The sequence below is a fragment of the Periophthalmus magnuspinnatus genome, chromosome 13, assembly GCF_009829125.3.
Source record: "Periophthalmus magnuspinnatus isolate fPerMag1 chromosome 13, fPerMag1.2.pri, whole genome shotgun sequence".
Taxonomy (NCBI): Eukaryota; Metazoa; Chordata; class Actinopteri; order Gobiiformes; family Gobiidae; genus Periophthalmus; species Periophthalmus magnuspinnatus.
In genome coordinates, this window is record NC_047138.1 from 8,673,676 (window position 1) to 8,700,426 (window position 26,751).

A 26,751-nucleotide genomic window follows, 5' to 3' on the forward strand; every position below is an offset into this window, starting at 1 on the left:
CAGTAGTGTGTGTGAGATAGTGTCTCATAATTGTGTGTGTGTGTGTGTGTGCGTGTGTATGTGTGTGTGCATGCATGTGTGTGTTTGTGTGTGTCTGTGCATGTGTGTGGATGTACATGTGCATACAATATTGATGAAATCACAATATTAATTTTATATTCATATTCAAAATATTAACAATTTATTTCAGAATTATAGTGGGCCTGAATTGGACAATTTTGTGTTTAGATTCTGGGTCTGGCTGTTACATTTTTACTATTGCTACTAGTTAGGGTCTATTTCATCACTGAGGACAGATCCCATAGTTAGTCATAGTCATGGCATTGATACATTAATTTATGTTTGATGAACTAATCACATTTGATGTGAATGTGTGTAATGTTTTTTGACTTGGTGGTCATTTGTAGAGGTAATTTTCCATCTGGGCAGCTATGACAAATATATGAGTCATGGGTCGATAGTGTCTCACAAAGATGAGATCATTACACGGCGCAGAGAGCTCACATTGAAAATGTAAGTCTGTGATGAAGGGCCGGGCGTTGTGTGTATGTGAGAAACCCACTGACTCCGTGACTAATGGACCATTGTACTGGTTTATTCAGGCTGGTCCCAGGTTTGTCTTTAGAGTCACTGCATTCTTTTAGCCAGGAACAGGAAAGCAGCACAGTTACAGCTAAGTTATGAAAGTCTGGTGTTCATTCCAACATGTAAGCTGCTTTACAGTTCTCAAATACAAAGTTGAATTTAGAAAACAATGAGTCAAAGCCAATGCACTATAATATAGAGTGCAATGGAAAAGAAAATCTGTAATAATTTAAATCCTTAAATCATATGATTCCATTGTATGAACTGAAGTGATCTTTTAGGACCTTATTTTGTTTGTTTTTATATATATATAATTTTCTTTTCTTTTTTTTTTTTTGGATCTGTCATTAATGCGGCCATGAATAAAATTTACCCATGAACTGGAAAATCTTGTGGAGGTCTGGGCACTGTCTTTACTACTACAAGAAAGGACTAGTGTTTTTTTCTGTTTTTAGTTCTTTTACAGCATAAAATGTGCTATAATGCCTGTCTTGTGTACAGTGAATTGCATTCTGACTTTATTCTAGCCGCTTTACCTCAGAGAGGACCCTGTGTCTAAACTGTCAGTGCACACCTGCTGCCCTCATGTCAGACCAGGAAACTGTAAAAACTCAACCTGAGAGGCGGCTGTGAGCGGAGGGTGGAAGGTTGGGTGGGTCTAAAGGGGGCTTACCTCTGGTCACTGTGTGCTTTCTCAGCCCTGTGAGAGAGGCATGCAGACAGAGCACAGCCAGACCAGCCAGCTATGCAAGTGGACAAGAATTTTGGTCACAACATGAGCTAGAAGCCAATATACCAGAGGATTTGTTGGTTGAATTTTGAACTATGGAAACAAATGAATGGAATATAATGCAGACTGACTGGATGTAAAGAGGATTTGAGCTGAAGTTTAGACAGGACCCAATGAGGAGGGGTAAGATGAGGACTGTGGAGACAATGGACTCATGTGGAGGGGAGGACGTGAGTCAAACATCGGGGCTTTTCCTAAACGATGACTACAAAGAGGTACATCACTTAAAAAACTTTGAACACTTTTAGACTCGAAGAAATGACTAAGAATTTTAAGCGAACATAGATTTTCATGGTTGCTTTACTTCATCATTGTAAGCTTTCTCTTTAACTTTTGTGACCAGAGCAGTTATGTCTGGAACCGTATGCAATGCCCATTATGATAGCAATGCCAGAACACAATGTGGTAACAGAACTTACCCCAGTGTTTTTGGAGGGACAAACGACATTCCTTTGGTCCTCTCATTTCTCCCACTCTTCAGGAGAATTTGATCACGGGGAGTGTCATTGTCTTGTTTAAACCCACTTCATGCTTCTTATGCACGCACCACCCCCTCTCCCACACACAACTCACAGGTGCAGTATGCAGTCTTTCTTTTTTAATGTGAGTGACAGGAGCAGCCTTTCAATGACCTGAGACTGAACCGCCCAAGAGGTTAAAGGTCAGGCCCCTTATCTGGAAGGAATGTGGTGCTGCATAGACGGACGTGTTTCCAGAGCACTTCACGCAGACTTGATTGCAGTTGGAAGAGTGAATACAATAATAGGGTTTATAGCAATTCTTATAAGAGATGTATATTTGGCCCAGTCTAAAAAGGTGAAGAAGTTTGTGTAGTTTCTCAGAGTGTGAGGACAGACACAACAGAAAAACAAAGACATGTTGACCTTGTTTGCAAAGCTGTGCCCTCAACTGCAGCTTGCTGTCAACACTGGATAACAAATCTGAGCTTTCCTCGCCACGTTTTCCACAGCACACTCCTCTAGCCTGCTAGAAAACAGTCCCAATGCAATGCTGTAGTTAGTACTGTTGTCTTTCTTTCATAACTCAAGCATGCTAATAGTTCTTTCCGTGTATTTGGTGGTTTAATCCTAGAATATGTGACTGCATAATTTTATAATGATCAAGATTATAGTCTGTTTAGACTGCACATTGTAATTAACTCCAGGAGCATTAACATTTGAGAGGAGACTGAAATACGTACTGATAAACTAATACAAGAATCCCATGTTTGCAGAGGTCTAAACTACAGATACAGCAAGATTTTTGTATAAAAAAGACAGGATGCATTGCAGAGAACATCTGAAATAATTATAGCCATTGCTATTTCATAATTGTGCCAGAGCAAATTACCTTTCCATAATTATGTTTATGATTTTGGGGACCTTTAAATCTCAAAGCCACTCTGGAAATACAATTCAAGTTAAAAAATTTGGACATACCTAAATTGACCTTTTCACAATGTGATAAATCACAAAGATTGAAATCAAAACTAAACCAGGAAATTAAATTAGGGGCACATTTATTTCCATTTAAAACCCAAAACAATTTTTTACACAAGAGCCAACAATTTAGGGCTGGGACGCACACACATAATTACATCCATCTTCTCTCTCTAATATGGATTTCTAAAGGGAAGATTTGAGGGCCCAACGGCAGCACCCCTCCACATATTGACAGGACCAAATCGCCCCCGTGAGCCGGCAAACGAGCACTTGTGCTGCAGAGCGGAGGGCTAAATGTCTTTGTCAATGAGGCCTTTTCACATGAGGAAATTGCCTGGTGAATTTGTGGGAAAACACAAATTAGGCCAATTGTGTTGCCCCCAATCTAATTTGGAGATCAACAGCCGCCAGTGTTTGAGGCCAGAAAATGAAAAAGCCTTGTTTTTTTCTTTGAGTCTTGTTACACATTAAATAAAATGTAATTCAGACGATTAAAAGTAAACAAAATGTAATTCAGACAATTAAAAGTAAAAATCTTTGAAGGGTTGTCTTAAAAAAGACTCAGATACTAATTGACTTCAAAACTAGATATTGGATGGAGATTGAACTGGAACAAATCTGGATTTTTCCTGAAGAGTTTTTGATCTTTAGGTCTTGATCTAAAACCAACCTAAGACCACATAGTAATATTAAAGAAATATTATTATTTTGTGTTAAAACTTACATTGTATTGTCTAAAAAAATTTAATGCCTCTGTGGTATGGAAATTATTTTGAAGTATTGTACATATTAAGGCCTATTGTGACTCAGTACAGTACTCTTTTAGGTGTGTACATGGTTATTTGAAATAGATATAAATTGCCAGATATTTGAACAACTATCAACACAGTGATGACATGCCTCCTGTTAGCTGTATACATTTAACTGACTGGTGTGATCCCAGTCAAGGCATTTGCATTGTGTGACCCTTTGTGTCTGTGTGTCGTCTTTTGCACCTTCATAAATGTTTTACGGCACTTTGATCAGAACTGCTTTAGCCTTACAGCTCTCCACACAAACAGCACAAACGGGATAACAGATGATGTTTACATACACACAGGAAGCACTGTTGTCAGGCAGGTGTCACATACTGAGTCCACTGCCGCCATCTTGGATTATGTAAGAGGCCCCGATCTAACGATTTATGTGGAATATAGCTTTAAAATAGAGGTAATTTATGATTTTGAGTAATCTGACAGTTTTATGATTAAAATAAATCATATCTCAAATGTTCAAATACATTAGTCAATATGAAGCTTGGATCACATACACTTTCACAGTGGGAAAAGTACCAAAACTTTTACTCATTTCAGGATACTGTTACATTATTGAAAATACAAAGTGTGGCATCAGAAAACTAGAATTTCTTCAAAAATGTTTTTCAAGTAAATGTTCTGATTCCTATCCACCATAGTTAGGACTTGCCACATGTATTTGATCTCAGTTTCCTTATGAATTCATTATCAGTTGGTGTTTTAATCACTACAGAGACATATGCAGTGTGATATAATCTAATGGTTTTGACTCAGGGGTAGACTTAAAATCCAAGAGGCAGCAGACTGAAGGTTTATGCTGTTTTAATTGCTGTGTAATACCAGTTGGCTGTGAGTGTGTGTTTGTGTGGTCTAAGATGTAATGTTAATGGTAATGTTAATGTGTTAGCTAATGTAAAACAACTGTCAAGACCTGCCAGTGTTTGCAGCAGGCAGCGCATTCCACAACATCAGGAAGGTTATTTATACAGATCTAACAATACAACATATTTTTGGATGCTGTCGTCATTCAATATTGCTTATACTCTGAAAGATACCATTTAAGATGAGATGTGAAACGGTTTAATTTCTCATACATAAAGTAAATAAGGCACGTGTCAGTATAATTTTACAATGTAACTGAACACACTATTGTGCCACTTTAAATCTATTTATTTGTTTATTTATTTGATGGGGACAATGGATATTAATTTTTTTTTTATTTGTGTAAATATGCCAGACTATAGCAATGATACATCAGTTGTCCCTAGGCAGGTAACTCAAGCACAAAGCATTATAAAAAGACAACAAAGAACAATAAAAGACCTGTTAAAAGTGCTAACATTGTATTTGTACTGTATACCAAAATAGCATAGTAGTATTTAGGCTACACAATCTTTTACATTACATTTTGCAGATATCGTTGATCTTTGACCATGATTCAAATACCTATTTTAGCAGTGACACATTGTCCTCTACAGTGAGGTTCATGCCTTGTGTGTGTGGGATTATGTAAATGTGTCCTTGTTTGGAGGTATTCTCACCAAATGCCTGCTCACAATTGTCCAGAGACACAGCCACTCCTTCAGTGAAGGAGATGAGTGCAGTGAGTGGGAGTGACAGCGGAGGTGCAAGCAACACTTTAGGAAAGAATCCAGTAATGTCAGTATTTGTAAAAAAAAATTGTCTACTCTTACTTTGACAAGCTTGCAGCCTGTTTTGCAAATAATTAATTTGCTCATTTATTAGAAGCCGATGATTAAAACGTACCGTATTTCTTTCCACTTCTGCAATAGCAATATTTTAATTTCCAACTACTTTCAGTTATTTTTTCTCAAGACATGACACAATAAAGCAGAGACTTCCTTAATGGTGTCTTGTACCTCAGTGGTAAGAACATTCATTAAGACAACATCGCCTCCTGGTGGTCTCGTGAAAGATAACAACTGTAAGCATAGTGTCTCTCATCTTCATCTGAGTCAGCTTTTTTTTTTTTTTTTTTTACTAAAGCTTGTTAAAATGAGCCTCTTTCTGAAATATAAAAGGAGGCCAGCGCTATTTTTATGCAGGCCCTTTTTTAATGTCAGAGTTCCCAAGGTAACAGCTTGTCTATTTTTACACATCGCTGTCTGCGAGAGAGAGAAAGTTATGAAGTGTGTGCTAAGGTATATTTAGATCAATTGCTCTAGGTTGCTATGACGACAAGTGACTTAGACCTTGATTGGTTGAGTGTAAAGAATGTGTGTTGTGTTGCAGGCCCAAAAGAATGAGAGAGAGTCCATCAGGCAGAAGTTGGCACTGGGCAGTTTCTTCGACGATGGCCCGGGAATCTACACCAGCTGCAGCAAGAGCGGTAAACCAAGCTTGTCCTCACGGTGAGAACTGTGATCCTACTGAAACACAGGATATTGTCAGGCGTACTAAAATACTTTGTATACCTTTAGCTGGAGTCATAATATCAGATTTTAGTCGCTATATTAGTCACAGTATCAAATAGTTGTGTGGGAATTTTGTGGGAATAAACGTCAAAATTTTACAGTTATTCACAATTAGTGGCATCTGACTAAACAACATGGAACTCTTTCATTCATATGGTTCAGGGCATAGACTACAAGTTATTTAGACATAAACAGCAAGAAAATACTTTACATTTAGGGTTGCTTTTTGGAGTTTAGAATTGAAATTACTTACAATTATTCTTTTATAGTATTGAATGACATGTATAATCACGTTTATTGATTAGCCAAATGATTATGATCCATAGGAATATAGTCCATTATTTATTATTATTATATTATATTATTATGTAGTTTTACTAAATAGTATAAAGAGTAGTATCGGTGGCTTTCAGATTTAACAATGTGATGATGTCAGACTCCCATATGGGGGGCAACACCCAGATTTCCCTGTTAGTAACATTGCACTTTGCCATTAATTTCTCAGGTTCAACAAATGTTGAACCTGATGATTTTTATTAGTGACTAGGCCCAAGAACAACAACATTCTGCATTTTAATCATATCAATTTTACCTTCCTCCCATCTGTATGAAATATTATTGGCCTATATAATGTTATGATGCCATCTGAAACCCAGCAATAATTTCTAGCAGTGTTAAGCAAGTACACATTTGGTATGCTTTCTCTGAGATGTGGGCACATTTAAATGGCATGTATGTGGGCCAGTTTCTATATAAGTCTTGACAATGTATAAAATGATGCACACATGATACAAAGACCAATAATAAAAAGAGAGTATTTGTGTCACAAAATGTAGGCACTGTTACTTCCCAAAAGAGGTCACATGCTTGTGTAGACACTATGACAGAATCCTATGTCACATATTACTGTACCTGCCCCAGATATTGCACTAATCCTTTACTGTTATCAGTGTTATTAAAATACACCATATAAAATATGAAAGTGGGAAGCATTTTTGTTGTATTTGAACAATAGCTTTAAAATGGAGGTACTATATTTAATGCTGACTCTCCAACAGAACTGAATCGACCGCTTGGATCCAGTTTTTAATCACAACACATTGGGTCTGTGCACTGCAATCAATCAGCCCTGCTTGTAATTGGAGCATTGCATAAGCATGTTATTGAGCATTCGTGGGCAGGATACACACCTACAGCATCCTGTTGGACCATGCCAGTGAAATGCATTGATCCTGATCAGAGACAAGAAGAGCAATGATTAAAAGTAACACAGTAGCCAATGTTGCCCTCATATGTTATGGCTCTGCGAATAAAATCTGTTGTACAAACTTTTGCAATATTATTTTCTTATTATTGAAATTGACAGTTCATTAGTGTTTGTCAGTCATTAGTCTAAAAACACTAATGACTGACAGGCGGACTGAGTAATGCAGATAATATAACTGTAAATGTATAATAGCACATGTAAAAGTTGGATGCACAGTGTAAACACCATTTTAGTCCTCATATAACTGCTCCTTCAGTGTTTGGGCTGGGTACTATTAAAGGTACCACTACGGTACCAGAAAAGGTTATGGTATCATTGATGCCTGAAAATGTGGTATCAAAAAATAGTAGTTGCGGGGGGGAAAAATGCAAGTATCCAGCTCTATAGTGTGTATATACTCACTCTCCTATGCATCATCCATAATGATTTGACCTGCTTTGACTTGTGATCTCCTCACATGGCTCTCGTGTATGTCCACAGGCTGCAGAGCGGGATGAACCTCCAAATCTGTTTTGTGAATGACAGCGGCAGCGACAAGGACAGTGATGCTGATGACAGCAAGACAGAGACCAGCCTGGACACTCCTCTGTCCCCCATGGTATGGATAGAGAGCAAGCATGGGCTCAAAGGGATTTCAAAAAGAAAATACTACAAATTGGTGAACTAGCAATGTGTTTAGATTCTTGAGGTGCTATGTTATTATGATATTGAATATGTCGTGACAACATGACTTGTATGACATTAGTTATAAGTTATTAGTTATGGCCCTGCACTCACATTTTAATGATTGTGTTTGCTTGTCAACATAGATTTTCTCTTGTTCTACCTACATTATATCTTGTGTCAGTAATTCTTTTCTTCTGTTCAGTCCAAGCAGAGTTCATCGTACTCGGACAGGGATACCACAGAGGAGGATTCGGAGTCTTTGGAGGACATGGACTTCCTGAGCAGGCAGAAGAAGCTTCAGGCCGAGGCCAAACTGGCCCTGGCTATGGCCAAACCCATGGCCAAGATGCAGGTGGAGGTGGAGAAACAGAACCGCAAGAAGTCCCCCGTAGCTGACCTAGTAAGCACTAGCAACATCACACAAATAACTAAACCCTGAGTTGTAGTCTGGTAAAACATCAAATAAATGTATAAGCCAATTACAAAAACCCTGAGCCCAAACTATAATTTTGTAATGTGTAATCAGTGAATCTAATGCATTGCAGAGGTTATGTGGACTCAAGTTATTATTATTTCATCTGTTTTTATCTGCATGGCCGCCTCTTTCACAGTGGGACTTTACTTATTCAGAGAACAGAGCAGCTCAGCCTGGTCCATCTATAATTCATACAGAGAAAAGCATCAACTCTAGTGTTTAGGGATGTAGCAATGCTTAGCAGTCAGAAGACATCACAGTCACTGTCCATTTCAATCATTTAGAAATTGCAGAAGTCGTAATGAAACTAAATACTACTGTCACATACAACTGTCACATATAAGATTTCAATATGCTTTTACCACTTAAGATGAATTGCCATCTACGTTTAATTGATCAAGTATAGAAAATAAACTAATTTATTTCTAATAACTACTTGCAACTAAACTTTCATAATAACAAAACAACAAGTCAACAGAATATGTATAACAAAATTGGGATTTTTGCAATATGTAAATGAGATAGTGTGACTTCATCCTGGTATCTGCTTGATTCATGGTGGTAGTATGAGTTACCAAACAGAAACTCACCCTGCCCTCAGACAGAACAGTGACATAACATAGTAAACACCTACACACAGTAACTAACATCCTTCTGCTTTGTATGTTGTGTTGAACTTGAAAAACGTATATGAAAGTGAAAGAGAGGAAGACCAGATCTGAGCTGAGACACAGAGAAAGAATGTGATCCAGCCTGACAGGAGGCCAGAATTAAACAATAACAAACAACATGTGATTGGAAGACTAAAGTTTCATTTGGGAAAGTGAAACAACTGAATCAAATTTTTAAGACAGTATGTGGTGAAATCTCCAAACTTTCCACGAGACTTTGTTGTGCTGCACAGGGGAAAAAGTGTGTATCTCATTCCCCTTTTGTCAAGACAAAACAAATGCAATTGTTATCATTTTATTTAATTTTACACTAGAATGTAACTTTTAAGCTAGAGCTATAGCTATTCTGATCATTTCAATTTATTTCACTGTTCCGTGTGCCAGGATGTGAAGACTGAATAATTCATATTTAGTGCACTACTTTGAAGTACATAATAATAAACTTAGTGAGACTAGCAGAGGTTATGCTAAGCTGTATGATACCTTTACTGTTTGCTTGTTAAATGGCTGTTTCTGTGTGTGTATAGCTTCCACACATGCCCCACATCAGTGAGTGTCTGATGAAGAGGAGCCTGAAGCCCACTGACCTGAGGGACATGACTGTGGGACAACTCCAGGTCATAGTCAACGACCTGCACTCCCAGATCGAGAGTGAGTTCAAAACATCCTCCAGCTTGCATTTATCCCTCTCTACAGATGTATGACAAAATGAATATATAGTATTCTGTATTTGTATTCAGTCAAAGTCTGTTTTCTCTATTTTATGTACGCCTCTTATTATATTTTACTATTACGATCATTTGCTTCATGTTATTTGATATTGCCAAAGGTCATTCATAGAATTTTGTTTACCGAAATTTTATGATTCTGAGTATGAACTCTGTATTGCATAAGTCATGTGATAGCACTTTTACAGTAATTAGGTTGGACATTTTGTGTGTGGTTTGAGAGAAGTGCGTCACAGTAATGCTGAATATCTTTTGTTGTTTTGTTAAACCTAATTCTAAATATTCAAAAAATGATCATTTATTAGTGTGTATTCCACAAACTGAAAGCTGCTATGCTAGTAAAGTTAAAACCTGAAGTTTACTACTAACTAATTCTATAAAAAGACACACACTTTTTTGTCACTGTCTGACATGAAATCAGATCAAGATTTTTCTGTTTTAGTTCAATTAGGATTAACAAAATTATTTCTATTTGCTAAATTCCAGAATAATTAGAGAAGGATTTTTTAAATATACAATTTGTCATTACTTTCTTCAAAGTCAGAAATTTACATACAGTAAGATTACTATGAATTTCAACAATTTGGGGAAAACTGAGATAATGATGTCATGTCATTGGAAGCTTCTGGTTTATTGACAACATTTGACTTGACCCTGGAGAACCCAAGAACCCTTTTCTTTTTTGAAAAATTATGAACAATGCATTAAATTACTGCTATTCACTGAACACTGAAATATCCACTTTTTCAATTTTAACGCCTTATTCTCTAATTTAGGATCAGGGTCAAATTTGGACCTTAAAAAATATAATTTATCCAAAAAGAATATAAAACATACTTCTAGACATTCTGCAAGCTATTACTAAAAAGATTAGCAAAAACAACACAATTTTACCAACCGCTGGTTTGCTGAGAAGATGATTTTGTTTGAGTAGTTTTCCAGCTCAACAAAACAGAATGTGGTCAGCCATCTGGTCAGTACTACTCTGGCTCATTTTAGTTCAGTATTCATCTACAAGGTTCTCTATGCAGGGGCCAGAAGTGGCACTCTGGGCTTTTGAAGTTAAATTTGACATATTTTTGGTTTGTTCATTTTGGGCAGCAGCAATTAACTGCGACCAAATTTGACCCCGTGGGTTCTCCAGGGTTAATTAGAGACACACTGCTGCTTTATGTAATTTTATGGGAAAATCAAAAGTAGATATCAAGTTATCAGGAAGAGAATTCTGGACTTGCACAAGTCTGATTCATCCTTGGGTGCAATTTCCAGATGCCTGAAGGTGCCACGTTAATCTGTTCAAACAATTATACGCAAGTATAGAGTACTGTACTGGCATGGGCTGAAAGACCACTCTGCCAGGAAGAAGCCATTGCTCCAAAAGAAACATAACAAGCCAGATTACAGTTTGCAAATACACACAGGAACAAAGACCTTAGTTTTTGGAGACATGTCCTGGCCATAATGAGCATTGTTATCTTTGGAGGAAAAAGGAAGAGGTTTGCAAGCCTGAGAACACCATCTCAACTAAAATATGGGGGTGGCAGCATCATGCTGTGGGGTGGTTTTGCTGCAAGAGGGACTGGTGCACTTCACAAAATAGATAGTATCATGAGGAAAGAACATTATGTGGAAATACTGAAGCAACATCTCAAGACATCAGCCAGAAGCTTGGGCACAATGTGTCTTTCAAATGGACAATGACCCGACGCATGCTGCCAAACTGGTTACAAAATGGCTTAATGATAACAAAGTCAGTGTTTTGGAGTGACCATCACAAAGCCCTGATCTCAGGCCTATTAACAACTTATGGTAAGACCTGAAAAGAAATGTGTGAGCAAGACGACCTATAAACTTGGCTCAATTACACCAGTTCTGTCATGAGGAATAGGCCGAAATGCTTGCCAGCTATTGTGAGAAGCTTATGCAAGAATATACCCAAAACGTTTACCCAAGTCATATAGTTTAAAGGCAATGGTACCAAATACTAATGAAATGTATGTAAAGGTCTAACTTTGAAGAAAGTAATGAAAAATTATCTAAAAAATCTCTCTCATTATTCTAGCATTTAGCAAATAGAAACAATATTGTTAATCCTAATCTTAATTAAAACAGGAAAAGTTCAGTCTGTTTTCATGTCAGACAGTGAAAAATAGCATATGTGTCTTTTTGTATAGTGTATGTAAACTTCTGGTTTGAACTGTATATGTATTATTAATAAAGCAAGTGATTAAGCAAAAGATCAGGAAAATTTTATGTTTGATGTCTGTGTAATCCTTCAGTCAATAAGATATGATCCATAGCAAAAGAAGAAATTCAATTCTGTCAGTTGTCTGCGTCATCCCTCAGTTGTCCAGGTCTGATCCATAGTAAAAGCCAAAAGTAAAATCTGTCAACTGGACAAACTGTTTTTTGGAGTAGAGCTGCTGCTCCTCCAAGCAGCATCTTCAGTTGACCGTTTGACTTGAAAATGTTCATAAATTTTTACTTTTTTTTTTTTTTTTTTTACCCCAGGTCTGAACGAAGAGCTTGTACAATTGCTGCTTATTCGAGACGAACTGCACATGGAGCAAGATGCAATGTTAGTGGACATAGAGGATCTCACCAGGTGATTTCATACTCATCCAATACGTCCTCAAAATATGATATGATTAAAAATACGTCACATAGTATTTTTGATTTAGTATGATTATGATATGATATAAATCAGGATCTCAGAATGTATTAAAAAGAAATTGCCACAGACAGGAAAATCTTTTTTTCTTATGATCTGGTAGATCACAAAGCCACAGAGGATCATTGTTCCTCTGTGGCTTTCAGATATTGTGCACCTCTGGGCCAGATGCAACCGGTATAGTCTATGTATTGGACAGTCCTGCTCTGACAGAATCAAAACTGACAAATATCCCAGGGGGTATTTGTCTTGGGCTAAAGTACAATCAGCTTCAAACACAACAGAACACAATAAACAAAATGACGATGATTTGGTTTCATTATTTCAGCAAAGTCATGTTTTCTCTTGTAGGCATGCTGAGAGCCAGCAGAAACATTTGGCTGAAAGGACCCTATCCAAATAACAGGCCCCTCTGATCCATTCTCCACCGCTGAGCTGTGCCCTGGCCCACCCTGTCCACACCTGTCCCATGTGTATCCACTCCACCCTCCAGGCTTGTCCTCGGTATATCACTGCTGTGCCCCACTCCTCCTTCCTGTCCGCCCAATGCTCCTTATATTGCAGAAGCAGCACAGGTAGACAGCGCTCCTCTCATTTGCTTCTGTGGTCTATCCAAGCGCCGCTAAAGACTGTCGGGCACTTCTTACTTCCTGAGAGAAGAGGAAACAGTGTGTCGTCATGGATAATGTTCCAAGCTTCCTGTGCAGTGATCAGCCTTGCTTTGCTCTAGTTTCTTTTTCAACTGTATACATTTGCCACTAAATTATAACTGTCAATGCAAATATGTGGGAAAAATACTAGTGTAATAATTAGTTGAAAGTCATGCGAAAAAACAACATTGTATAGAAATAAAAGATGATTTTTTGGAGACCATGTTCAGTTGGAAAATAACTTTCAAGTATTCTCAAGTCAGTCTGTTTTTATTCTGCACAAATGGTAGTTTTCAACTGAGAAATGTTCTTTTGAAGGTGCTAAAAGAGTGTAAAGGAACAATGCTTGCCTTGTAGTGAAATCGTAGCTTTTGGTAAGTCACTCTTATCGCTCTTCAACATTTTGTGAATGTTGATTTTCGGACACCAGTCATTTGAAACAAATAAGTGTGTTAATATTGTTTTCATCCTACTGTATTGAGAAATTTTATTTGAGGGAAGAGATGTTTATGTACAGATATGTAAAATAAAGATCAACTTTGTTTCATACATTGGTTGTTGGTTGAGTTTTGTTTCTAACATTGGTTGTTGGTTGAGTGGGTTGGGTTTCAATAAGCTTCCTCTTTCACTAGAGAAATCATGACCACACTACACAGCCACAGAATCACTACTGTCTCAATACAACATTTTTATAAAGATAAACTATGTCATGTACAAAAATATGCATTACAGCAAACAAAGACAAAAAGTGTCCCTGGCACTTGTCTCATGTCCATGAAGCATTTATGATGACTTATATTGCTAATAAATGTTGAATCACATATTTATTGTGAGGACTCCCCCTGTAGAGCCTGGGGCATTGGGTGACTATTAGACTACACTGTAATTCAAGAAATCCTACCAAGTTTCATTCACTGGTGTCCCTGATGCTGAACCAGTAGAGCAGCTACTGAAAGGCCAGAAAAATCCCACTAACCACTCAGTCCACTCAACAGTTTCAGCAAGTTCCTGTCACTGTATGACAAGTGTGAATCACTTTCAGAAATATCTCATTCCCCAAGAAAAGTAAAATAAGAGCAGATTCAATTACTCATTGCAAATTGCAGCTATCACATGTTGTTATAGCCAACACTAATGTATCATGCATTGACTTTTTTTTTTTTTTTTTTTGCATCTAGCATATTTATGTTGTGTAGGGTCTGGTCAGGCAAACAAGACACAAAGTAGCCTTAAACAATATTCATAATTCATAAAAGGCTGCAGCGTTATCTGTGGACATTGTCTAGGCAATATGCACGAATATGAAAGAGATGCACCATTTTAAAAGGACTGTTTGTAGCCTGCACTCTTACAGTTGTAATTAAGGTTCTAAAGTCACAACTGAACCCGAGTTGCCAGTGGATTAACCTGCATAAAGGACCCATACATCTTTTCTCATTCTCAGTATATGGACAACATACACTGCAGCAGAGTCAGCTCTAGCTCTGATGATTGGCTGCATGTGCTGAGGTTTAGGTAGTGAGGATTCAGATCAGAGAGAGCCCTTTTACCTTTAAACCAACTGAATTTCAGCGATGAAACAGGCAACCCAAATGAGAACCAAACACCAAAGTTGAACATGAATAAATGGGACATCATGACCAGTGATTTTCATAAGTAAGAATATATCAGCATTACAACTGTTATCAGAGGCTTTGTTAAGATTCACAAAAAAATCGGATTATTTTCTGATTTCGGGATCCTTAAGATTATAGGATAAATGACATACAAACCGCAAAATCTAATATGAGTAATCAGAGGGACCATGACCAGAAAGAAATGTGTTTAAATGTAATTTTAATAGTTTTCTCACTTCAAAAATCTGATAATATTCAGATTTCGAAAATGCATGTAACCGCAGCCAGTTCAGGCTGTGTTTCATTTGAACGTGTTGCCTCGTATCTGGGGGCATAGTTCAAATCTAAATCTTACGTAAACTTCATTTAACTATTCTAGTGCCCGAAAAAGCACCCTTGTGACGTTTTGCAATTAGCGCAAAAATTCTCAATTACAGCGCGGCTGTGGGCGCGGGCGCGGCAGGGCTGTGATTGGACGGAGTGGAAATTACATATTACGTTTTGAGCTCGGAGTAAATCCTTCAGTAGGTTGGAAGAGGGAATGCCCCAGCAGTTTGTCTGTGGTGAGTATAAAAGCGCTGACAGACATGGATAGCCAACTGAGCTGTGGTGTCGATATTTGCACCTTATACATGGCTAAACTTCATTTATGTAAGTTAAACACACATTGGTCATTGGAATGGAAATATTTTACATGACATTAAACAGGCTCACCGTCTGTCCTGTGTTTAGACTTTGCAGGTTGTTTGCTCCTGCTGACATGGAATTGTTATCTCCACAACTGCATGACTGTGGCGCATCCAGTGCGCACTGATGGCACGAGTGAGTGCGCTCAGCGCGCTCCGCTCTTCAGAAGTTTACTGTCTGAAGTCTCGGATCTCCTAAAAAACGTGAGTATACAGATGGTTACAGCCCAGGACTGACGCCTCTTACACGAACTTTGATGGAACTGGTGGTCCTTGATAAAATTGTATGTTTTTCTGCAGAACGTCCTGTGGTACGGAATCAATTCAGACAGAATCCATCCAACGAATTCTTCTGACACTGTGCAGGCCTGTGCGCCCAAGGTGATTGACGCACAGGGTTTAACATAATCTATCTCGTGTGTGTGTGTGTAAATGTTTGTATTTCAATAGATCACAATGTGCGGCACACAAAGAAGTGGATCCTTTAATGAGGTAAGTTCATTTAAATGCTTGTAACTACTAGAATGTAATCTAGTAAATTAGTTATAATTATTATTTAATTGAAAATTTTATTTCTGTGTAAAATCTATCTAGAATGAATGCTGGAAGAACATTGTGAAGGATCTGGCCCACTATGAAGCCATAATCAGCTCCTATATCGAACTCAAAGACCTCAGACATCCAGATGAGGAGGTCCCACCTCTGAGACAGACACTACAAATGATCCAAAACCTGCTCAAGGTGTGTATCCAACATATAAAAACGATGCACTTAAATACACACACATCCTAAAATAGTTTTGCTTATATTCTTATAGTCTTGTCCATTTACATTAACTGAAGAAGGCTCTGTGAAGGAGGTGAGAACTAACTGTCCATGTATCTCTCCCATTTTCAGTCCTTTTGTTTATGCTGTTTCTATATTTTGTCTCAGGATGTCAGTGGTCTGTGGGTCAGAAACAGTTCATACTCAAACAGACAGAAGATGTTGATGATGATGAGGGCTTTCCACATTCGGACCATTACGTTCAACCGAGCTGTGGGCTACATTGCATCAGGAGAGCATATGACTCCAGGTCCCTTGTGACATTACTACATTTACCTTCAGCTACACTGAAGCGGAATAAGCTAGTTACATGTGAAATTGAAATGACTAAGGAATGTCTCACATATTTATGTACTATTTATTCGGGGTAATGTCTAATATTTTATTTATTAAATAAAGCATTTTATAATTAATTTCTTTTCATACCATTTCTTAACATTTCCTCATGGTTGTAGCATCTCTAATTTGGTAACTTCTAGATTAGATTTGGTAAGCGTTGCTTAGCCCACAAGTGCAAGAAAAGACCAAGAATAAAACAATAGATTTTATTTTACCAATAACTGGAAGGACTGACCTGATATAGTGCAATGAGAATGAACCAGTGGTTCTGATGTAAACAATATACCTTATACATACCTAAAAGAAACATATTCCAAATAGGTTTACAGTTTACTGAGTGTAGCCTATAGAACAGGAAAATGAAAAGACACAAGTATCTGTATTAAAAAGACATACATGATACATACATATTTTGCTTGTACTGTATTTTATCATTTACAACTGAACCACTAGACCTAAAACTACTTGACAGCTGTAGCACCACAAGATCCACTGAGATTAAGACACATTAGAGCAAAGTTACACATTGTGTAACTACTCACGGAGCTGCACCTACCAAAGACATTTAAGACACAAACACAGGAATGCCACATGATTGAGATGTAAAAACGTATAAAATATTATGTGCATTGGAGAAGGGCACGGAGTATTTTACAATGGACGATATCAACAAAAACAAATAAAATTGCTTTCACGGTTTGCAGTTTAAAACACTACAGTAATTAGAATTCAATATACAAGCGGCTAGAAAGTTAGCTACTTACAAAATGACTTGCCCTGTGGCTGGGTCATTTCTACCAACAGTACCTATCGGTAGGTACCTTTTACTGGTCAGTCTAGTGTCCTTACAAAAAACATATTTGTACAAAAAGTATAAAACTCAAATTAACACCATGTTTCGTATTGGAACATAGGAAAACATTTGGTCCAACTTTTTTTTCTTCATCCTGAGTTTTATCCCTGATTGAGGAGCAGTAACGTCCCAGCAACTGACACCCTATTTTTGTTTGTGACAGTCCATCATACCTGAAAAATAGAACATTGGTTATCATTGGCAAAATCTCACTCTAAAGTTCACATTATGAAATATGAAAAAATATGTTGGTCTGCACAACTTAAATGCTCCAAAAAATATTTTCACATTTTGTGTTGCCTTCTTGGATCCTGCACACTTGCTTGTATAGATATGCATCTCTTCATTTATTCATATACATTGTGAAATAAATAAATAATGTCTGTAGTGACATTATAGACAAAAGTGCATTTCAGACCAACTATAACATCTGTAACTATAAACAACTATGAAACAAAACACTTTTCGAACAGCAGGTGGCAGCACTGAATGCTTTTTTAGGGTATCAAAAGCACTGCATGATATTTGACATTTTCAATACTGGTATTGTTATTACCTTCCAGCATCTGTATGAATTCAAGGGGTAAGTCGTCCAGGTCTTTGATGCTACTCCAAAGATGGGAGGGTGTGGCCTGTCCCGAGGCCCTCCTACTCTTCCACTCCACCAGCATCTTCAGCTTCTGCATAGTCACGTCTTTCTCTTCCGTCTCAATGTCATTCAGGTCCCGATAGCTCAAGCCCAAATATATGGCCACTTGCTTCCACTCCTTCCCCAGCTGCTTGGCCACCTGCAGTAGCTGCTTCTCTGACATGTCCTGGGCCAGAGTCTTGGTTGTTTTACCCCCATCTACAGTGGAGCACAGGTGTACAGTGAGGGACAGTAGATGGGAGACAAATGTTTGAGAAATGGAGAGCTTACCTGACTCATCCTCATATCGTGACTTTTTACCATTAGTTTCTTCTTCAGATGGACTGCTGCTTCTCTGTCGGTCTGCGCAAAGATGAATGTTTGTTAAACCCATTACAGTAATCCAAGATTATAAATGAAAACACGATCTTACTGATTGTTCTCTTTCGAGGCTTCTTTTCTGGATCAACACAGTCACCTGAAGAATATATTGTGTAACACAAATAAGCTTTAGAATATTTTCAATTGTTTAAAAAGAATTATAGTAGTAATATAGTGTTTCAGTAAGGTGTGCAATACCTTCTCTGATGATAGCAGACCAAACTTTTGCATCAGTAGACGTCTCTATAAGAGACATTTGAAATGGAGGAGGCTGCTCAAAAAAAGCTTCAAAGTAACCCTTCATTTTTGTCACAGCAAGGGTGAATTTCAGCTCCTGTTTGAACATCAGCCGCATATTATTTTTAATGAGTGTGATTTCATTGTACTATTGTGTTTAAATGAAACCTGCAAATTGACCTGAGGTTTGATCTCTCCCTCTGGCTCACACAGAAGACGGTAAGTGCCTTCATCCAGTTTACAAGTGGGAGGTTTCTCAATGCTGATGTAACGGTTCTTGTAACCACGCACTTGACTACGAATGTCCTAGCAAAATAAACACAGAAGTGAGCAAGATTTCCGCCTGCCTAATTATAAACTCAGTGTTTTGATTTACAGCTCATATTCTCAATCACAAAACCACATTAGCGTGATTGTATTTAAGAAATGTCAGCATTCTTATATTCCTTTTTCTATAATTCTATTTTTTATTTTTTTTTTCAAAACTGCAATAATGCAAATGAGTATTCAGAGGGTTATACCATAATGTAAAAACACAAATCCATTTAGAAAAGCAAAAAAGCCTTGGGTCTTCCACAAAATTCATGTTATACAAAATTAAAAAATGAAAGGGGATCTGTGACTACAACAAAATAACTACATTGACAATTACTAAAGTGAACCACAAAGTTGAGTAATGCCCACAAGTCCAACCTATGTTTGAGTTAATACAAGAATATTAAGTGTAACATACTGTACATGGAAATTCTGGAAAGTCAACTTGAAAACTGCAAGATTGAAGCCATTGAAACCACAATTTCTCTTCCTACCTTAATGTCAGAGGGGCTGTTGGTGGCCAGATAGATGTGGAAGCTGTGGCAGTTGTTGCTGATGGCAACCTGTTTGTAAATGAGCACGACCCCGTGGTGCTCTACTGGCTGGCTGGTCTTAATGATGGGACCCACAGGGGACAGGGAGGTCACATGCCACTTTACATGACTGCCCGAGTGGTCCACTGTGGGCTCGATGTAAGGAAGCTGATTCTTTATGTGCAGAACACTGAACTTCCGATCACTATCTGGATCTAAGGAAAAAAAGTGACAGATAAAAAAAATCTCTATAAATCCTAAGAAATCAACAATATGATTTGCAGAACCATATTAAAATTATTAATTTCCATCTCTTCAAACGGGGTATTAACTTTTCTGTGTCAGTTTGAATAAATACTTTACCATTAGACTGTAGCTCAAGGAAGCATTTACTTTTTTCTTACAAAAGGTAGTTTCAAAACACTGGTAATTTTAAGTATTTTTATTGTACATTTTATGACAGTAGTTTTAGATTTTTTCTAATTATTCATCATAAAAATCTTACCTGCAAGACAAACAGAGTGCGGGAATTGGATAGACTTCAGCACAGATGCATCTTTATTCACTGTGTCCACATTAAAGATGGGACCAGCAAACCTCCAGGAGTCCGTTAGAAACTCTCCAAATTTGGTCCAGGACAAGACAGAGTACTGCACCACAACTGGTTCAGATGCCTCAAACACCAGACCAGTCACAGTGCATTCATATGTGCCCTCTCCCTCCAGCTTCACTCTGATCACACACCAAAACACACAGTGTGAGCAAATAAAAAATGTCCAAAAACCATAGGACAAGTATGAGTTCTGCCACATACTGTAATCTCCCCTTTGCTATCCTTATGGGTGTCACAAGTTCTTTTCCGTGGCTCTGCAGCATCAAACAATGAACAAGTATGCTGTCAATGCATGTACTTATACAGAACCCATTATCATATGCATGTTGGTTCACCTGTTGTATTGCCTTGCATTTATCACAGCAAAACTTGGGAGATCGATCTTCTAAAATATATATAGAAAAAATTTGCATCTTGTCAACAGTTTCAGTATAATATAGTTTGGATTGTGTGAATTCTCTTGCCTTTGTGTCCATTTGCTTTTGAAGAAAGAACATCACCCGCTGAACCTGTAAAAAAAAAATGAACACTTAGTTAAGGTTGAACCACTGACACTGAATTCAGTTTTTTCAAGATGAAAATAATGGAAACTTGACTATTATGTAGTATTGTACAATCAGTGTAATTAATCACTTAATACCACAATTCTATAGAACATATGCAATTTACTGACCAAAACATGCACTGATACATAAGACCTAAAGCCTTATTTTATAAAAGATATAAAATGTGCAAAAGAAAGAACAATATACAATAACTTCACAAGAGTTTACAATATCCTCACACTGATAAGGTTTGATGTTAATGCTTAAAACTCACCATCAGCAGTTGTTTGATTAGAGCATTCTTCGGTTTCTGTGATAAGTGAGGGAGTTTAATTAATGCCAGAGAAAATGTGTTTTTCACTTTTCCCCAAATTGTTTGAATCTTTGATTTGTATAATAAAATAGTATGACTATTAAAAAAATAGCAAAAACACATAAGCCATGGTAACATAGATCCAAAACTATAATATACTAAATCACTGTAATTTATTTCATCCATTAGCCTGTAACTTGAAAGCTTTTGAGCTTGAACAGCTCTTGACAACTCCTTTGATGTCTTCCAATCAGGTTTTAGGCCCCACCACAGCACTGAGACTGCTCTTATCAAGGTGACAAATGACATCCGCCTGAACACTGATGCAGGCAAAGTCTCAGTCTTGATCCTGTTAGATCTGAGTGCTGCCTTTGACACTGTTGATCATGGGATCGTCTTACAGAGACTAGGGGACTGGGTGGGCATCTCTGGTACTGCACTAAACTGGTTCAAGTCCTATTTAGAAAACAGGGAGTACTTTGTTGAAATTGGAAAATGTATATCAGATAAAATGTCCCTGACCTGTGGGGTACCCCATGGTTCAATCCTGGGACCCCTGCTGTTCAAGTTTTGATTTGTGTCATTTTAATGTCTTTCTTATTCTGTAAAGCACTTTGAATTACCTTGTGTACGAATTGTGCTATACAAATAAACTTGCCTTGCCTTGCCTTGCCTTGATTCCTCACCTGACTTCAACTTCCTGTCTTCATGGTTGTCCTCTTCCTCTGAACTCTCTTCACTGGATGACTCTGAAAATGTATATAAAACAACTTTTCAACTTTTCCACAATCAAAAGTGTCTATAACTTGGGAACAGATGTTTTGGATTTAGTGGTTCACCTGCACTGGTGCTGTCAGTTTCCGTCTGGTTGTCTGAAACATAATATCACAATAATGATTCCAGATATATCCAAATATGAGTGAGAGAGCACTTAATCATGATGATCAGTATTTTCTGGCTGTGAAAACAAATCTAGTCTAGACCTGTAAAACATTTCAATAATTTATTTAATAAATACATTTTAGCCCAGAAGTGAGTTTACCATTCACAAAAAGTCTTACATATTACATTTGTGCAACATTGTATCATAATATAAAGCAATAATGTTTTAAGTACTTCTTTTAATGCTTTCATTCTGAGCAGCAGCAAAGTGTGGACCACAGCATCTAACAGAAAGCCTGTTTGTCTAATGGACAGAGCCCAAAGCTCAGGCCACACTAAAAGCAGATGCAGCAAAAGCTTGGCTCTTACCCACAGACTTATGCTGGACTCTCCATTAAGTTTTGTGCACCATAAGCCAGAACCTTACAGCACAGAGGGCCAAGACAGTTCAGACTGATTCATTCAAACACTACTACAGCTTAACATTGTATGGAGGGTGTAGACTGCCATCTTCAGGCACTCTATGGCACAGGCAGTGACAACCAGAGCTTATCAATTGTAATATGATCTCAATATTTATTAGTTTAAAGAAAAGAAAACATATCAAAATGTAGTGAAATTATTTTTGAAAACAAACAAACAAAAACAAAAAAGACATTTTTTTTTTATTTCTTGTTCCCCTTCACGCAATTGAGTACATTTGCTGGACTTCTTTGGCAATTTGGTAAATATTTTTTTGGCATGGTAGTCATAAAAAACTCTAAATGCTTTTTATAGGACGTCAGCGGAAGCAATAGTACTTCAACAATATCCAAAGCAGTGAAATTAGTTCTTGCTACAGCACACAAATTATATGAAAACTAAAGCCCCAGGGTTAGAGGCCTATGAAATATGAATACAAATTGTTTACCTTGGTCATAAGGGGCAGGGATATCACCATTGCTGTGGAAGATAAAATATAAAGATACAATTTTAATTGAATTCATTTATGGAGTAGTGATACATTAGAGCGATTGGTGAAATGTGGGCACACCTTTCATGAAATGTAAAGCCTTTGGCTACATATACCTTACATACTTGAGATTTGTTGTTCTATCAATTTATTTAAACTTACAACCATAAAAGTATTTATTAAGATTCTGGGTGCATTCACCATCTCCATGTGGAGCTAATAACATTTTGTAATTAGGCTAATTTCAATTGAAAAGTAATATTTGGGTGAGAGACAATAGCTGTCAGTTGGCAGAGGACAGGTGAGACCTGTTGATATGGGCTGAACAGGATGCAGCACGTTTGCAGACAGAAAACTCCAGAGACGACTTTAAAGTAGGTCACATGCAAACTTTTCCTGCTTTCCCTGCATGAGTTGCAAATGAGGAGGCTGTCCTCTAAGAACAAGTATGTGCGAGACAATAATCATCAACACTTTATTGCAGACTCATAGATAAGGTTTATTGTGTGGTAGTTTTATGTTTCATGTCTGAGTTATAAAGACTGGTTTCTCTTTGTGAAAATCTGCCGGAAAACATGTGTTTTCACTCCTCCATTTGACCCTCTGCAGCTTTGTGTCTGCAACAGGAAGCCACGACTTTTGCATCCGCAATATTGTTTATATTAAATCAAGATGCATAGGTTACATATACCTGAACACAGAGAAAGGCTGCACCTGACCAGCTGTTTACCCTTTGTGTTTGTCTTTTGTAAATGCGTGTGGGACTTTTCCTGGCGTGTGTACTGACACTAGGCAACCTGACTTTGTATTCACTAGAGGCATGAGTCACCACCAGTATCAGACTTACAATGTAAACCATGCTGCATACAACAATGGCATACAGTGGCTTTATTCCTCCACTGAAAGGTGCACTATATAACGTTTTTAATAGAGGGTCTACGTGGGGAGTTATGCCTGGAATATTCGATAGTATGGCATTTAAAGTTACTTTTCCAACGCGAACCTTCCAACCGAAAAGTGACACAGTGCATCTTTCATTTTCATTACGCACAGAGAAAGTAAAATGTTACAGCATGAGGCCAGTGTTGTGATGAGCCATAGTGAAGTGAGTCACGGAACTGTACCGCGTACCGTGTACAACAACACAACAAAGGCAACTCACGTCCACTTCCTCTTTTGATACCTAATCGTTAAGAGTATTCAACCTAATAAACATAAAAAGCACGTCTATTCGTTTAAACAAATACTGTATTATTAGAGAAAGAGAAACCCTCAGTGACTCGGGGTGGTCGTGCTTCGGTTCGACACCACGCGTAAAAGCCTGTACTATATTATAGTACTATATCGTTATTATTGTATTTTTTTTATTATTTATTCTCAATGGTTAGGTGTAAGCCAAAAAAGATGAAGTCTTACCCGTCTTCATTGGAAGTTGCAGCTCCACAGCTCGCCATCTCTGCAACCATCCTGACCAAATTCTGTTGCACTGTTTATCCAGCGGCGGCTGCGCGTAAAAGTCTTCAATGATATTCGATCCCAGTATGAAGCTACCGCTGTGCTGTTGTTACTGTAATGAATTTGATAATCATTATCCTCGTGGCCAAACAACAATATCTATCCTAGTTCATGCAGCCTGGTGCAAAGCATGCACCTCTTCTTCCACACAAAGACAGTGAAGAGAAGACAAACTGGAAACCCATAATCTTCACAGCTTTAAAAAAGCATTTATATAGTCCATTTGATCTTATGAAATGTTCCTTACAAGGAGCGCCTTTTTTCATACGAGCCAAATTGTATCTGCTTCTCCACAACTGCGCATGTGTAAAAGCGGAGGTCGAGGGGGCCGTGTGCGCATGTATCGCGGTCTGCGCAACATCCCGCCCATCTCCCTATTGTGTTGGTGACAGAGTTAGGTTGGTTATAAATGTCACAATTATAATTTCGCCCATTGGATCTCCCTGGGCATTTTGAAGGGCATTCTTATTCATTATATTCAGAGTACAGCCTAATGTCCAAAGCAAAGCTAACTTTTGCTTTTGAGTGGGATTGGGCGGGAAACGAAAGGCGATCTCGCCAAAGTTTGAAGGTTGCAGTGCTCCCAGAGAACCACCAGAGGTCTCTACAGGCAGCAAAACAACACAGACAGTCAGATCTACGGTCAGACGGCACAGCACATGACCAATGTCAATTCAAAGATACTATTATTGTATTTTCATTGACTATATATCTCTCTATCTCTCTCTATCGTCTTAGTGCTTTAATAATAAAAGCATTAAGACACAATCAGACTATTTACTATTCAGGGTTGAACTAATGGCTGTATGTGCCAAGCAGCAGAGACAGGGTAGAGAAAGGGAGTATCAGAGACAGGGCCACAGCCCAAAGGGAGAGATCATCATCAGTCTGAGTGGCTAAACGATACCTCCAGATCCCAGGAAATGGGCAAGACTAAATGGAGGACAGTAAAGGTCAAATAGACACAGTTTAGACAATTCAATTCAAGCTTTGCATAAGTCTATACTGACTCTATTAAGTATGATGTCCAGCTCACTTTCTGTATTAAATTTATTACATTATTAGATACATTACAGAATTATGGGCTGTCCATATCCAAGCATTTACCATACTTTTGGCAGCAAATATCTCTGTCTTTTTATAGCCAACCAAGCAACCATTTTGGAAAGGATGATGTCATAGACCCCAGAGAGTTTAACATGAGCTCTCATTATCTCACGGAGTCTATTAAGTAAAGTCAGTGAAGCATGATATGAACCATTACCTAGCACAATGCATGATGTGCATTCAGTACCATCAAATGTATTCTTATATTCAAATACCATCTAAACATTAAGTATCATCATTTCTAGAGATTATCTTTGGTTAATGCTCTGAGCACAAAAGCACCGCTCTCACATATGGTCTACACTAGCACAGCCTTTAAAAAATTAAACCTGGAAGGTGTTGGATGTATTACTTTGGTGAATGAATATACTGGGCTATCGTGTCTAATTTGCCTGTCCTGTGACAGCAGGCCTATAAAAAGTATAAACTGGCTCTTCAAATGGTTATAATTTCCAGTTTCTTTTGTTGTACTGTGAAGCTATGAACATAATACCTTATAATACCATAATACTGACACATAACATGTTTTTATTTCATTTTGCCCATAATTTGTACTTTAGTGAATTGTGCTGGGACATATTAAAGTGTACAATATAGGATATAAATAATTCAGCATTTGAAATTACATTACGTAGATTTTGTGTCTTAGTCTGAACACATCAGTGTGGCTAACAAGGGGTGGTGCATATATTATTTGCATTAATCCCTCCAGTGTTCTCATTTCAATAGAAAGCCTGGCTGCTGAGTCAAATCACTTAGTGCTCTTTCCAAGTGGTCTTTGTTATAGCGTCAAAAGGCTAACTTATACAGTCCGCCCATACGGTCAGAATGCAGAGCTCAGCAAAAACTTTCCTGATGAACAAAATTATTAAAAGCTGTGCCAGACTCCCATGAGACATTATTTTTTTCTTAAAGACACTTTTTTTTTCAATGTTGGTAGTTTTAAATACAGCCAAGTCTGCAGATGTATTTGTCGAAATATACAACAAAGGAGAAATTAGTGGCATCAGGTCAAAAATAAGCAATTTGAACAGTGAAAAAAGACATATTGTGAAGATCTGATGTTGACCTGAATCTATAGTTGAATCCACATCATGTGCACTGATCATGGACACTGCTTTTTATTGAGTCCAAGCTGATGGGAATAGACATAGAAGCTCAGACAGACTTATATCTGCCAGTGCTGTCTCATAGATTTCTGTCTTGATACAGTATTGTTGATTTAGAACTAACTAGG

The 26,751-nt window shown here is 37.7% G+C and overlaps 3 protein-coding genes across 7 annotated transcripts in view; 2 read left to right on the forward strand and 1 right to left on the reverse strand.

Annotated features, from left to right (window-relative positions):
• The window catches only part of schip1 (schwannomin interacting protein 1), a 154,783-nt gene extending 141,062 nt beyond the window's left edge, over nucleotides 1–13,721 (forward strand). For 4 of the 5 annotated variants that reach the window (XM_033976913.2, XM_033976915.2, XM_033976914.2 and 1 more), the window contains 6 exons: nucleotides 5,865–5,983; nucleotides 7,794–7,911; nucleotides 8,182–8,379; nucleotides 9,653–9,776; nucleotides 12,365–12,458; nucleotides 12,876–13,721. In XM_033976913.2, coding sequence (XP_033832804.2) covers nucleotides 5,865–5,983; nucleotides 7,794–7,911; nucleotides 8,182–8,379; nucleotides 9,653–9,776; nucleotides 12,365–12,458; nucleotides 12,876–12,927 — 705 coding nt within the window. In that variant the 3' untranslated portion in view covers nucleotides 12,928–13,721. Of the gene's footprint in view, nucleotides 1–1,280; nucleotides 1,591–5,864; nucleotides 5,984–7,793; nucleotides 7,912–8,181; nucleotides 8,380–9,652; nucleotides 9,777–12,364; nucleotides 12,459–12,875 lie in introns of those variants that run through there. The other variant, XM_033976916.2, reaches the window with a different exon arrangement.
• A 1,854-nt stretch (nucleotides 13,722–15,575) lies between these two features.
• il12a (interleukin 12a) lies at nucleotides 15,576–16,562 on the forward strand. The gene is made up of 5 exons (XM_033977418.1): nucleotides 15,576–15,680; nucleotides 15,777–15,857; nucleotides 16,071–16,217; nucleotides 16,294–16,335; nucleotides 16,410–16,562. Exons 1-5 carry the CDS (start codon nucleotides 15,576–15,578, stop codon nucleotides 16,560–16,562), a joined length of 528 nt encoding a protein of 175 aa, XP_033833309.1.
• A 270-nt stretch (nucleotides 16,563–16,832) lies between these two features.
• si:dkeyp-97b10.3 (uncharacterized) lies at nucleotides 16,833–24,707 on the reverse strand. Its single transcript, XM_033977429.2, has 16 exons — nucleotides 24,309–24,707; nucleotides 22,851–22,882; nucleotides 21,898–21,930; nucleotides 21,745–21,807; nucleotides 21,020–21,055; nucleotides 20,665–20,709; nucleotides 20,536–20,585; nucleotides 20,402–20,454; nucleotides 20,093–20,319; nucleotides 19,549–19,802; nucleotides 18,920–19,045; nucleotides 18,701–18,836; nucleotides 18,555–18,599; nucleotides 18,413–18,484; nucleotides 18,050–18,340; nucleotides 16,833–17,666 (listed from the first exon to the last, which is right to left on the reverse strand). Exons 1-16 carry the CDS (start codon nucleotides 24,356–24,358, stop codon nucleotides 17,638–17,640), a joined length of 1,542 nt encoding a protein of 513 aa, XP_033833320.2. The 5' UTR covers nucleotides 24,359–24,707; the 3' UTR covers nucleotides 16,833–17,637.
• Between the last annotated feature and the right edge of the window lie 2,044 nt (nucleotides 24,708–26,751).

Bases quoted from the DNA above. Each gene is read 5' to 3' on its own strand.
- il12a (XM_033977418.1), top strand. From the start codon at position 15,576: ATGACTGTGGCGCATCCAGTGCGCACTGATGGCACGAGTGAGTGCGCT. The intron at 16,218-16,293 runs GTGTGTATCCAA...ATATTCTTATAG, and splicing joins TGATCCAAAACCTGCTCAAG to TCTTGTCCATTTACATTAAC. The intron at 16,336-16,409 runs GTGAGAACTAAC...ATTTTGTCTCAG, and splicing joins AAGAAGGCTCTGTGAAGGAG to GATGTCAGTGGTCTGTGGGT.
- si:dkeyp-97b10.3 (XM_033977429.2), bottom strand. From the start codon at position 24,358: ATGGTTGCAGAGATGGCGAGCTGTGGAGCTGCAACTTCCAATGAAGAC. The intron at 21,808-21,897 runs GTGAACCACTAA...ATACATTTTCAG, and splicing joins AACTGACAGCACCAGTGCAG to AGTCATCCAGTGAAGAGAGT. The intron at 20,320-20,401 runs GTATGTGGCAGA...GTGTGTGATCAG, and splicing joins ATAGCAAAGGGGAGATTACA to AGTGAAGCTGGAGGGAGAGG.